This window comes from Jaculus jaculus, chromosome 5 (genome assembly GCF_020740685.1).
Source record: "Jaculus jaculus isolate mJacJac1 chromosome 5, mJacJac1.mat.Y.cur, whole genome shotgun sequence".
Classification (NCBI taxonomy): domain Eukaryota; kingdom Metazoa; phylum Chordata; class Mammalia; order Rodentia; family Dipodidae; genus Jaculus; species Jaculus jaculus.
Window position 1 is genome coordinate 175,877,022 of NC_059106.1, and position 13,818 is coordinate 175,890,839.

Here is a 13,818-nt window from a genome sequence, read left to right on the forward strand (position 1 = left end):
GTCATCAGGGAAATGCAGATTAAAACTACATTGAGATTCCATCTCACTCCTGTCAGATTGGCCACCATCATGAAAACAAATGATCATAAATGTTGGCGGGGATGTGGAAAAAAAGGAACCCTTCTGCACTGCTGGTGGGAATGCAATCTGGTCCAGCCATTGTGGAAAGCAGTGTGGAGGTTCCTAAAGCAGCTAGAGATTGATCTACCATATGACCCAGCTATAGCGCTCCTAGGCATATATCCAAAGGACTCATCTCATTTCCTTAGAAGTACATGCTCAACCATGTTTATTGCTGCTCAATTTATAATAGCTGGGAAATGGAACCAGCCTAGATGTCCCTCAACAGATGAGTGGATAATGAAGATGTGGTACATTTATACAATGGAGTTCTACTCAGCGGTAAAGAAAAATGAAGTTATGAAATTTGCAGAAAAATGGATGGACCTGGAAAGTATTATACTAAGTCAGGTAACCCAGGCCCAGAAAGCCAAGCGCCACATGTTCTCTCTCATATGTGGATCCTAGCTACAGATGACTGGGCTTCTGTGTGAGAATGAAAATACTTAGTAGCAGAGGCCAGTAAGTTGAAAAGGAGACATAAAGGGTGGAGAAAGGAAGGGAGGAGGCTATAGGTTGATATTGTATATATGTAATTACAATGATTGTAATGGGGAGGTAATATGATGGAGAATGGAATTTCAAACGGGAAAGTGTGGGGGTGGGGAGGGAGGGAATTACCATGGGATATATTTTATAATCATGGAAAATGTTAATAAAAATTAAAAAAAAAAAAGAGAGACTGATTGAGATGGTGAGGGGATATGATGGAGAATGGAGTTTCAAAGGGGAAGATGGGGGAGGGAGGGTATTACCATGGGGTATTTTTTATAATCATGGAAGTTATTAATAAAAATTTGGAATAAATAAATAAACTTTCTTAGCCAGGTGTGGTGGTGCATGCCTTTAAGTCCAGCACTTGGGAGGCAGAGGTAGAAGGATTGCTATGAGTTTGAGACCAGCCTGGGACTACACAGTGAGTTCCAGGTCAGCACTGGAGATTGAACCCAGGGCTTCATGCATGCTAGGCCAAACACTCCAATAATAGTGCAAATTCCAGCTCTAAGTTCTTATTGAATAAACTCAATTGTCTGGCCACTCATCCTCTAATAAATGACTAGTAGAATGTACAAAAGGGGAAATTCCACTAGTAATAGTAACTCTAATAATAGTAGAAAATAGGGAAATCCTTTCAACAAATTACAAAGAAGCCCTCTGACAGAATACAATGAGAATGGATGATAAGGAAGTCATTAGAGCTGCATGGGAACCCTTCTGAAAATAAAGGCTAAGACCACAATAATGAATGTCTCCTAATTTTTAAGTTTTTGTTTACTTTTATTTATTTATTTGAGAGTGACAGAGAGAGAAAGAGAGAGAGAATGGAGGCGCCAGGGCTTCGAGCCACTGCAAATGAACTCCAGACGAATGCGCCCCCTTGTGCATCTGGCTAACGTGGGTCCTGGGTAATCACGCCTTAAACTGGGGTTCTTAGGCTTCATAGGCAAGCGTTTAACCACTTAGCCATCTCTCCAGCCCAAATATCTCCTAATTTTAACAGAGTGTAGATCTATTATTATTGTCTCCAAACAAGAGCACAAACCCCCTTAATGACAGGAGCCACAACTTAACATTCTGTGACCTCTTTTCGTTTTTCCAATTTCACCCCATCTTCTAAGCTAGGGTATATAGTATATATTATAATTTTTCTTTTGGAAAAATTTTTTCATTGCTGTTTGGTTTAGGTTTTTTTTTTTCTATGTGAATGTGTGTATATGCATGTTCACTTGTGTGTGGATGCACATGTGTGTGGGTGTGTACATATGGAGACCAGAGGACAATTTCTAGTGTCATTCCTCAGGCACTGTCAATCTTTTTTGAAACAGGATCTCCCATTAGCCTGCTACTCACCAATTGGACTAGCTGGATTGCCATGAAGATCCAGGGATCCATTTATCTCTGCTTCTCCAGTGCTGGAATTACAAGTGTATGCTATGAACTCTGGCATTTCTAGGTGGGTTCTAGGGATTGAACTAAAGTCCTTATGCTTTCAAGGCAAGGTCTTTACTGACTGAGCTAGCGCTCCAGCTCTGGTTTGGATTGTTTCATTTTGTTTGGTTGGGGTTTTTGAGTCAGGGCCTATCTCTAGTCCAGAATGACCTGTAACTCAATCTATATAGATCACAATGGCCTCAAACTTATGGCAAACCTATCTCAGCCTCCCTAATATTGGGATTGGGATTATACCACACCAAAGAATCCTAGTTTAGTTTCTTTTTATTGTTGTTATTGTTTGTTTGTTTTGCGAGGTAGAGTCTCACTCTAGCCCAGCTGACCTGGAATTCACTTGGTAGTTTCAGGGTGGCAATCCTCCTACCTCTGCCTCCTAAATGTTGGGATTAAAGGCATGCACCATCAAGCCCAGCTTTAGTTTGGTTTCTTTTTTTTTTTTTTAATTTTTTATTTATTTATTTGAGAGCGACAGACACAGAGAGAAAGGCAGATAGAGGGAGAGAGAAAGAATGGGCGCGCCAGGGCTTCCAGCCTCTGCAAACGAACTCCAGCCGCGTGCGCCCCCTTGTGCATCTGGCTAACGTGGGACCTGGGGAATCGAGCCTTGAACCGGGGTCCTTAGGCTTCACAGGCAAGCGCTTAACCGCTAAGCCATCTCTCCAGCCCTAGTTTGGTTTCTTAAAGCAAGGTCTGGGCTGGAGAGATGGGTCAGTGGTTAAGGCACTTGCCTGCAAAGCTTAGAGACCTGAGTTCAATTCTCCAGTGCCCATATAAAGCCAGATGCACAAGGTGGCACATGTGTCTGGGGTTCATTTGTAGTGGCTAGAGGTCCTAGCATGCTCAATCTCTCCCTCCCTTTTCTATTAAGTAAATAAATAAATAAAATATTTTTAAAAACAAGGTTTGAGCTGGAGAGATGGCTCATCAGTTAAGGCACTTGCCTGCAAAGCCTAATGACTTGGGTTTGATTTCCCAATACCCATGTAAAGCCAGATGCACAAAGTGGTGCATGCATCTGGAGTTTGTCTGCAGTGGCTAGAAGCCCTGGTGTGCCCATTCTCTCTCGGTCGGTCTCTCTCTCTCTCTCTGTTTGCAAATAAATAAATAAAAATACTTTTTGGTCCGGCCTCGACTCCGCGCTGCGCGGCCGCGCGTCCCTGCCGCCCCGCGGAGGCCGTGGCCGGCGCGCGCGCGGGCTGCGAGCGCAGCCCTCTGTGTGCCCCTCGGTCGTCTGCCGCCCTGCCTAGGCTGGCTCCCAGGGCTGGGCCGCGCCGCGACCCAACGCACGGATCCGGTGGAAGGCTGGTCTCAGATTTGGAGAGCAGCTCGGGGAAGGGGCACGCGCTGGCTCCCTCGACTTCCGTAGACCCCGAGTCCGCCGGCCCCACGGCCCTTGCTAAATGGAGCTGCGTTTGTCTGTGTTCTGTTTCCTTGAGATCAGAAGCTATCTTCTCCAGAGCTGTGAACCGACCAGCAAGTGAAGCTGCATGGGATAAGGATGCAGACCACACCCGCTCTTGGGAATGGGAGCTGAGCCCAGCAGGTTCCTGCCACCGAGGACGAGATGCCTTTGACCTTCCAGGATGTGGCCGTGTACTTCTCCAGGGCAGAAGGGCAGCAGCTGGGCCCCCAGCAAAGAGCACTCTATCGGGATGTGATGCTGGAAAACTATGGGAACGTGGCCTCACTGGGATTCCCTGTCCCTAAGCCAGAGCTGATCTCCCAACTGGAACAAGAGGAGGAACTGTGGGTTCTGGATCTTCTGGGGGCTGAAGAACCAGAGGTTTTGAGAACTTGCCGGACAGTGCTGGGATTACAGATTCTGAAGCTGGGACTGAGAAGGAGCTATCCATTCTAAATCAGAGGTGTTCTAAAGAAGCAAAAGCCCCAGAATTCAATTCACCAGAATTCTCAAGGACTAATCCACAGACACCTGAGACCAAGGAAATTCGAAACCATGAAGATCAGTGGGAAGACAATCTGGGAGGTTCTGCTGGTCACAGTGTAAAGAGAGTTGTTAGACCAGAGTCTGTTAGGTGTAGGGAACAGCCTCCCGAAGAGAATTCCCAGGCATGTAGTACATTTGATAAACACTTCAAATCAAGACAAAGTGTTGTTAGAATTCAAAGAAATAGATCAGGACAGAGAGTCTTTAAGTGTGATGTATGCAGCAAAACATTTAAATACAATTCAGACCTAAATCGCCATCACAGAAGTCACACTGGGGAAAAGCCCTATGAATGTGGTCCTTGTGGACGGTCCTTTACACACAGCTCAAACCTTATTTTGCACCAACGAATTCACACAGGGAATAAACCATTTAAATGTGATGAATGTGGGAAAACTTTTGGGCTTAATTCTTACCTCCGCCTGCATCAGAGAATTCATACTGGAGAAAAACCTTTTGGGTGTAGTGAATGTGGGAAAGCTTTCAGTAGAAGCTCAAGTCTTATTCAGCATTGCATAATCCACACAGGAGAGAAACCTTATAAGTGTAATGAATGTGGGAAAGCCTTCAGCCAGAGCCCCCAGTTAACTCAGCACCAGAGGATTCACACAGGTGAAAAGCCCCATGGATGCAGTTGGTGTGGAAAGGCTTTTAGTCGGAATGCAAGCCTTATTCAGCATCAGAGGATTCACACAGGTGAGAAGCCTCACAAATGCAGTCAGTGTGGGAAGGCCTTCAGTCAGAGTTCCAGCCTTTTTCTCCATCACAGGGTTCACACTGGGGAGAAGCCCTATGTATGTAATGAATGTGGCAGAGCCTTTGGCTTCAACTCTCACCTTACTGAGCATGTAAGGATTCATACTGGAGAAAAGCCCTATGTTTGCAATGAGTATGGCAAAGCCTTCAACCGCAGTTCCACTCTCATGCAACATCGTAGAGTGTACACAGGGGAGAAGCCCTATCAATGCACTGAGTGTGGAAAGGCCTTTATCCAGAGTTCTCAGCTCACCCTACACCAACGTGTCCATACAGGAGAAAAGCCATATGAGTGTGGGCCCTGTGGGAAAGCTTTCAGTAGGAGGTCAGCACTTACTCAACATCAGCGGATTCATGTGGGGGAGAACCCTCATGAATTTGGATGTGGGCCAGCCTTTGTTTATGACTCCAGCCGTCCGCCAAGTGGAGACAGACGGGGCAGAACTGTCAGCCGTGGTGCAAACCTTGTTTTGCAGTGGACAATTCACAGTGGTGAAAACTCCCTGGGATGTAATGAATGTGGGAAAACTTTGAGCCCTACACCACAACCCACTGAACATCAGACAATTCAAGCTGGGGAGAAGCACTATAAAGGCCAAGAATGTAGGCAAGCCATTGGAGGCTCAGCCCTTACTCAACATCAAGCTACCCCTGTTGGAGAGAAACCTTTGAATGATGGATCTGAAAGATATTTAATTCATATCAAAAAGGTTTTTCAAGAAAGACATTTTTAATGTGACAACTGTGAGAAACAGTTTAGTAATAGTTCATTTTATGGTTGATAGAATGTTTAATGAAAGTTAAATAAGGTTTCTAAATATTACTAGCATACTCAAGTGTAAAGAGGTTGGAGTCTATGTGGCCCAATGTCTTTTCTTCACATCAGGGTGTGATCTGACTTAGCAGCTACTATCAAGTAAAGGACAGCATTTCATCAAAGGGCTGAATTTCAGTACCAATGAGTACTCACTGAAAGGTGTCAAGTATATGCGGATCTTTGAAGCAGTAGTCTTGAAAGAGACTCTGATCTGGGGTGTTGGATTTATCATCTTCAAGAATATTGACGAAGACAAGGACATCATGTGTACAATTAGGCAGATGGTTTGAGAACCAAGGTGGCTCTACTAAAGGCCAGACTGGGCATAGATTCTCCAAGAGTGAAGGGAACCAAGGCATTGGAGTAGCCACATTGAGGCCTGGAGTAGGAGCTACATAGATTGTAGAAGGTATTGCATAGAGTCGGGATGGCAGCTGCACTGATGAGCTAGAGTAGGTCCTACTAAGATAGTGACAACAGCTGCAATAAAAAGTTTTTGCTGGAGAAAAAAAAAAATACTTTTTGCTGGATGTGGTGGTGCATACCTTTAATCTCAGTACTTGGGTGGGAGAAGTAGGAGGCTACCCTGAGACCACACAGTGAATTCCAGGTCAGCCTGGGCTAAAGCCAAACCCTACCTCAGAAAAATAAGAAACAGCAAAAAATACTTTTTAAAAGCAATTTAAAAATGGACTGGAGAGATGGCTCTCACTTCTGGTTAGAGAAGCTTCTCTTTTCAGATGGCAATAACCACTGGGATGACCCAAAAGGCAAGATAGTGCTGAGAAGAGGGGCAGAGGAATGTCTACTGAAACATCTCACACCCTCCAAGGTTCAGGGTCCATTGCAGAAGAGTTGTCAGAAAGAATGTAAGAGCCAAAGGAAGGGTAACACTCCTTACATGCAACTGTCTGGACAGAAATTGGCCTCGATGTCCATAACCTCTCAGTGCCTAGCAATACCTACACAAGAACTTCATAATAGGAGAAAAAGATGATGACATCAAATTAAAAGAGAGATGAATGGAGAGAGGGAGAGGATATGATGAAGAGCAGAGTTATGAAGGGGAAAGTAGGGGAGGGGAAGAAAATATCATGGTTTGTTGTCTGTAAGTATAGAAGTTGTCAATAAAAATATATATATTAAAATAAAAAACTTATAAAACAATGAAAAAGGGGTTGGAGGAAATTCCAAGTAGTTAAGGCACTTGCCTGAAAAGCCTAAGGACCATGGTTTGATTCCCCATTACCCACATAAAGCCATATGTACAGGGTGGCACATGTGTCTGGAGTTTGTTCATTGCTGTGGCTACAGGTCCTGACATGCCCATTCTCTCTCTCTTTCTCTACCTGTTTCGCTCTGTGTGTCTGTCAAATAAAATATTTTTTAAAAAACAATTTTTAAAAAAAGGGACTAGAGAAATGATTTAGTGGTCAAGGCTGTGAAGCCTAAGGACCCAAATCCAATTCCACATAAGGTGGATGTGCCTGAAGTTCATTTGCTGTGGCTGGAGGCCCTGGTGTGCCCAATCTTTCTCTATCTGCCTCCTTGTCTCTATCTACCTCAAATAAATAAATTAATTAAATATTTTTGAAAAGCAATAAAAAAATCAAGGTCTTACTATGTAGCCCTGGCTGACCTGAAGCAGGTTATATAAACCAGGGTGGCCTCTAATTCATAACAATCCTCCTGCCTCAGCTGTCCTAAATGCTGAGATTATAGGGTTGTGGTGTTTATTTAAATCAGGATCTCACTCTGTACTCCAAGTGTCTATGTGTCCTTATTTGTTTAAACCTAGGGATTTTCAGTTGATTTTTTTTCAGGCTCGTCCTTTTTCCTCTCACCCACCAGCCATCATCTATCTTCACTGCCATGCTGCAGTGAGGCTAGTCCTCCAGATCCTAGCCATAGTAACTCCATCTTGAAGCAAGACAGAATTTAATGGGTCTATGTGCTAAACTATAGATAAATAAGCCATCCTGACGATGGTCTTGGTATATGCCAAGATCAGGAGAATCCCTCATAAGAACAAGAAAACAAAGTATTCATAAACTTTAACTTTCTCAGAGTGTGTGTTTTTGGCTATGCCTTATATGAACCTGTAGTCATCTGTGCTTATATAACACTAGATGGCGCCCACCCCAAGGCTTGAATCAATTTTGATTTAGAGCTTCGACTGTAGACTTCTGTAGTTATCCAAAGCAATATATCTATTTATTTAGTCATTTGTTTAAGGGACAGAAAGAGAGAGAGAGGGAAAATGGTTGTGCCAGGGCCTCTAGCCACCGCAAACAAACTCCAAATGCATGTGCCGCCATGTGCATCTGGCTACGTGTGTTGTGGGGTATTGAACCTAGGTCCTTAGGCTTCACAGGCAAGCACCTTAACCAGTAAGTCATCTCTCCATCCCAAAGAAATTACCTGAGAAAGTTTTTTTAAATTAATTAATTTACTATTTATGTATGAGAGAAAGAGACAGATAAAGAGAGGAAGAGAAAGAATGGGTGCATCAGGGCAAATTACCTCTACTCAGATGTTCCTTCTACCTAAAATGCTTACACTTTAACAGCTTAAACAACTTTACAGCCCAACTCAACTATCAACATGAATGGATCTTTAATCTCTGCAGAGACTCAAAAGCTTCCTCATGTGGGTTTTCAAAACTATTTACACATATCTTAGTTTAGAACAAATTGTGGTTGGGTGTATCTATATTAGTCAGAAATAGGGGACACTTTTTATTCATTCTAAAATACACATGACTTGGCTCAGATGAACATTGCAACATTTTAGAGGGGGAGGAAGAAGGTAGGGAGACTAGGCAAAAAAGAAAAGGGTGAACTAACAAGGTTGAGGAAGGAGATTCTACCAGAATACTAGAATTGGACAAATCTGTTTTCAATGATCCAAGACAATTGAGAAACTCACAGAAGAGACCATGCTCATATCTGCCAAGATGCAGAGTAGTAGCCACCTTACCTCTGACGCTTTATCTCCTCTTCTTCAACTCTTCTATGGATCTCTCTTATATCTGTAGCCACCTGGATATTTGTCACCAACTCAGTACCACAGAGTAGTAGTTTGGTCAGTTTCTAAAACAAACAAACAAACAAAAAACCAAAGAGACAAGAATTTATTTTTACAAAAAAGAATTTGTAGGGCTGGATTGATTGTTTAGCAGTTAAGGTGCTTGCCTGCAAAGCCAAAGGACCTAGGTTTGATTCCCCAGTTCTCACATAAAGCCAGATGCAAGGTGGCACATGTGCCTGGAGTTCATTTGCATTGCTAGAGGCCCTTGTGTGCCCATCCTCTATTTCTCTTTCTCTTAAATAAATTAAAAAAATATTTTTTTAAAAAAATACTTTATAAAACTAGTACACTCTGGGGCTGGATAAATGGCTTAGTAATTAAGGCACTTGTCTGCAAAGCCAAAGGAACCAGGTTCAGTTCCCACTGGGGTACTAACCCATGTAAAGCCAGATACACAAGGTGACATGTGCATCTAGAGTTTGTTTGCAGTGGTTAGAGGCTCTGGTGTGCCCATTCTCTCTCTCTTTTTCCCTCTTTCTCTTCCTCACTCTCAAATAAATAAATAAAACATTTAAAGCTAGTACATTTTGTAAAGAATTTGAAATTTTGGCCTAGGGATATGGCTCATTAGTAGAGTGCTTGCCTAGCATGCACAAAGCCCTGGGTTCAATTCTAGCACTAAGTGCACAAAGTAGAGCATTGTGGCACCTGTAATTCCAGCACTTGGGAGGTAGAGGCAGGAGGATCAGGAGTTCAAGGTTACTCTCAGCTACATAGTGAGTTAAAGGCCAGCTTGAGTTACATGAAACCCTGTCTCAAAAAATAGACAAAGAAAAAACAAAGAATTAGGAAGTTAAGATACTTTGTATATGAGGCTGGAGAGATGGGTCAGCAGTTAAAGCATTCACCTGCAAAGCCTAATGACCCAAGTTCAATTTCCCAGTACCTACATAAAGCCAGATGCACAGTGGCACATGCATCTGGAGTTTATTTGCAGTGGATGGAAACCTTGCTATACCCACTTCCTCTCTCTATCTTTTTCTGCTTGCAAATAAATAAAAATAAATGCTTTGTACAACTGCCCAAGCCCTTGTAGCTATTCCAGCTGCAATCAGCAGCTAACTTAAAACTTTCAAGAGCTGGGTGTGGTGGTACACACCTTTAATCCCCAACATTTGGGAGACAGAGGTATGAGGATCGCCCATGAGTTCAAGGCCACCCTGAGACTACATAGTGAATTCCAGGTCAGCCTGGGTTAGAGTGACACTCTACCTCAAAGGGGGGAAAAAAAGTAAAAATGTTAAAATTATCCATAAACAAACAAATTCCTAGATTTATGAGATCAAAAGAAGAGTTTAAATGAAAACACATGAACCATGCCCAAATATTTTTTTTAATTATGATATTTAAAATTGCCAGATAGAATAATACAACCTCTCACCTTCATATTTTAATGAAAATGTACAAATTCTAGCTTGAATTCAGACTTCTTGAAATAACCTCAACAGACCTAAGGGAAGCCATCTTGACATTCTCTAGGAGCTATAGGAGAATAAAGATTAACACAAAACAGTAGCTAACATATCTGGTGTTAGTTTTTCCTTAAATCAAGGCAACCTGGTCCCTGGTACATGCTGCATACCAACATCTGGTGTTTGGTCTCACCCTTATCTGGTGTTTGCTCTGTGCTGACTGCCAAATTCTGCTTTTGCAAACCATGCTTGCTTGCTCTTGCAAAATTAATTAGGAGAAAGGAGGGGTGACTGAAGAGTGAAGGGCAGGAATGTGATTTTTGCCTTTAAAAACTCACTGTAGAGATTTAGCTATGGCTATTCTCATCCTCATCATCCAGCTGTGGAGAGACAGACGTTGGCTGGCCTGAATAAAGGCTCTCCTTTTAAAATTTTATTCTGGTGGTCTTCTGTTCATTTCCAGTCTGGAACTTACTAGATACTCAAGTTCTACTCATACCTGGCAGGCTAAGGCAAAAAGGGGACTTAGGAGCCCCTCTCCCATCATGGTAGAATGTTGCCCAGCTTAGTCAGAGAGTTTTGTTAGGCAGTTAGGGTGACTAGGTCCCTGAAAAGGCAGAGATGTCTTCAGTCTTCACTTGTAGAGATCAAAGGATGATATGACTTCTTCTCTCTTGCCTAAAGGAGATCTGTTTTTCCACAAACAACCTGGGGCCCTCCTGGGAAAAGGTTCCCTTTCTAAATCCTGACATGGTGGTTGGTTAAGACCCCAGAAATTGGCATCATGGCTAGTCTCTTCCTAAGACAACTCCTAGCCCAGACCAATCAGCTATCTCTCTGGTATACCTGAGTTGGAAGGTTGGTCCCACCACCATAAGGTTATAAATATGATTATGAGGGGAGGACAAGCTCTCTGGGCTGCCTGACCACACATGAATCTCTGGCTTCTGGTGAGCTTCCCCGTGTCTCAGCCCAGCTGGGCCAAGAAGAAGGAACAACCCCCTAGCCCCTACTTCCTATATAGGCTCTTTACCCCTCCTGCTCTCCACATGCCAGAAGCTCTTTGTACTTTCTTCTCTGTCCTCTGTACAGCTTTTCCAGGCCCACCACGTGAGCTTTCAGGCCACATGGGTGTATTTATTTTCCTTGCCTTGGCAATGTACTTCCCTAAATAAATATAATAATTTAATAATTATCCTTCTCAGTCTGGTTTGCCCAATTCTTTGGTTAAAAACCCAGGGGTTGGGGTTCAAGGACTTTCCTGAACTCCTAACACCCTGTTTCAGAAAGGCCATGTCATTTCCAAAAGACAACATGCCTCCCTGTCTGCTCTTTTAAAAAAAATACATTTTATTTATTTATTTGAGAGAAAGAGAAAGAGAATGGGCATGCCAGGGCCTCCAGTCACTGCAAACCAACTCCAGATGCATGTGCCCCCTTGTGCATCTGGCTTACATGGGTCTTGGAGATTTGAACCAGGATCCTTTGGCTTTGCAGGCAAGTGCCTTAATCACCAAGCCATCTTTCCAGTCCTGCTTACTCTTAACATTCTTTCTGCCCCTGCATTCCACAATGTTCCCTAAATCTTGGAGGAGGTGATGTAGATGTCCTGGTTAAAGCTGAGCAAAAAGTAATTACTTATTCTTAGCACATTCAACAGTTATGCATCTCTACATTAATCTCTTGCCCACTGCAAAAGGAAATTTCTATGCTGCCAGCAGCACTAGTTTATGGACATAAGCATAAATATATAGTAGGTAGCTTGACAACCTGTCCATTTAGCATTTCAGTAGAAGTAGGTTTCCCCCTAGGGCCTGTGACCTTCTTAGTCATGGACTTTTGACTAGGTTTATATTACCACACATAATTTCCCTCATATGTAGTAGGATCAAATATAACCAGAAGTGGTTGGTTTGAGCACAGCCTGTACTACATAACAAGACCCTATCTCAAAGAACAAAACAATAGGGTTTTGTTATGTAGTACAGCATGGTGAGCATGCCTTTAATCTCAGCACTTGGGAGGCAGAGGTAGAAGGATCACTATGAGTTCAAGGCCACCCTGAGACCACATAGTGAATTCCAGGTCAGCCTGGGCTAGAGTGAGACCCTACCTCGAAAAACCAAAAAAAAAAAAAAAAATCTTTCTGAACTTTATCCTCTGGTCTGTGAATTTCATTCTTAAAATTCATAAGACAAGAATCAGAGCTGGGCATAGTGACACACGTGCTTAATCCCAGCACTTAAGAGGCAGAGGCAGGATGATCACTGGAACTTCAAGGCCTGCTTGGGCCTACAGAGTTAGTTCCAGGTCAGCCTGGACTAGAGTGAGACCCTACCTTGAAAACAATAACAACAAAAATAAGTTAAATAAATTTGGGGGGTTGGAGAGATGTCTTAGTGGGTTAAGGCACTTGCCTGCAAAGCCTAATAACTGGGGTTCAATTCCCCAATACCCATGTTAACTTGGATGCACAACGTGGCATGTGCATCTGGAGTTCATGTGCAGTGGCTAGAGGCCCTAGTGTGCCCATATTCTCTCTCTCCTTGCAAATAAACACACATATTAAAAAAAAATAATCTGGAGGCCAGGCATGGTGGCACATGCCTTTAATCTCAGTACTTGGGAGGCAGGGGTAGGAGAATTACTATGAGTTCAAGGCCACCCTGAGACTACCAAGTGAATTACAGGTCAGCCTGGGCTAGAGTAAGAAAAAAAAAAAAAAGAATTCGGAGACACCCCATAATTATCAGTGCATTGGCAAGGAATCCCAAGATACCTGTATCACTGACAACAGCACTCCCCTGGGCTCTAGCAAGGAGAAGGAGCAGCAGAAACAGGAGAAAGAGCAGTAGCAGTGGCAGCAGAAGTGGGAGAAAGAGCAAGAGCAAAAACAGCAAACACAGGAGGAGTGGCAGAAGTAGGAAAAGGGCCAAGGCTGGAAGCTTTCCCTACATAAACAGGCAGATAGCCCCTCCAGTACCTTCATGATAAGAACATGTCTTCAACTGAGGCCCAGTAGGATACTTACTTCGGACCTCTGGGGCTGAACTGGATGGCTCCCCTTTGTTCCTCAGCAAAGAGCATGTCTAGCAAGGGTACTCCCCAAGCCTCTTGGCAGGCTGTTGTCTTCTTCCTTCAGAAAGTGGCTTGGTTCTCCTAAATCCTTGCCAGCTACTATTTTCTAAAAGGCCAGGACAGCCACAGTGCATGGGGCAGCTGCATTTCCTGCAGAAGCTGTGACCACGTCTGGAGCTTCTTGCCTCCAGTTAGGCCCAGCTTGGATCTCTTGTCACTTCTACCAATTCCCTCTGGGATGCTCTCCAAGGTCCTGTCTTAATTGGCCTCTCATTACCACAGGAGTGGGTGGTTCTTAGCAGTGACAGCCATGGCAGATTCTTAAACTCCAGTGGACCAGTAGTGCTTGGTTCCGTGTGTGTGTGTGTGTGTGTGTGTGTGTGTGTGTGTGTGTGTGTGTGTGTCTCTTAAGCCTGCCTGTCACCCCACTGCCTTCTGGGAGCCAAAGGCTTTTCTCACTCTCCTGAACATCCTTGCATTGTAATTATTCGTGAAAAGTCTGTTTGGCCTGGGGCGGAGTGCTGTCTTTTGGCTCTCTTCCCATAGTGCGCCTGCACTCCAGTTTATATAAGGGGACATGCAATGAAATAGGAAATGTTCTATACTTTCCTCCCACTCTCTGTCCTTACCCACCTGCTTTGTAT

General features: G+C 43.6%; 1 protein-coding gene across 3 annotated transcripts in view; it reads right to left on the minus strand.

Moving 5' to 3' along the window:
• The window catches only part of Drc1 (dynein regulatory complex subunit 1), a 77,751-nt gene that overhangs the window by 50,946 nt on the left and 12,987 nt on the right, over positions 1 to 13,818 (minus strand). For all 3 annotated transcript variants that reach the window (XM_045148770.1, XM_004669352.2, XM_045148771.1), the window contains one exon: positions 8,574 to 8,686. In XM_045148770.1, coding sequence (XP_045004705.1) covers positions 8,574 to 8,686 — 113 coding nt within the window. The remainder of the gene's footprint in view (positions 1 to 8,573; positions 8,687 to 13,818) is intronic.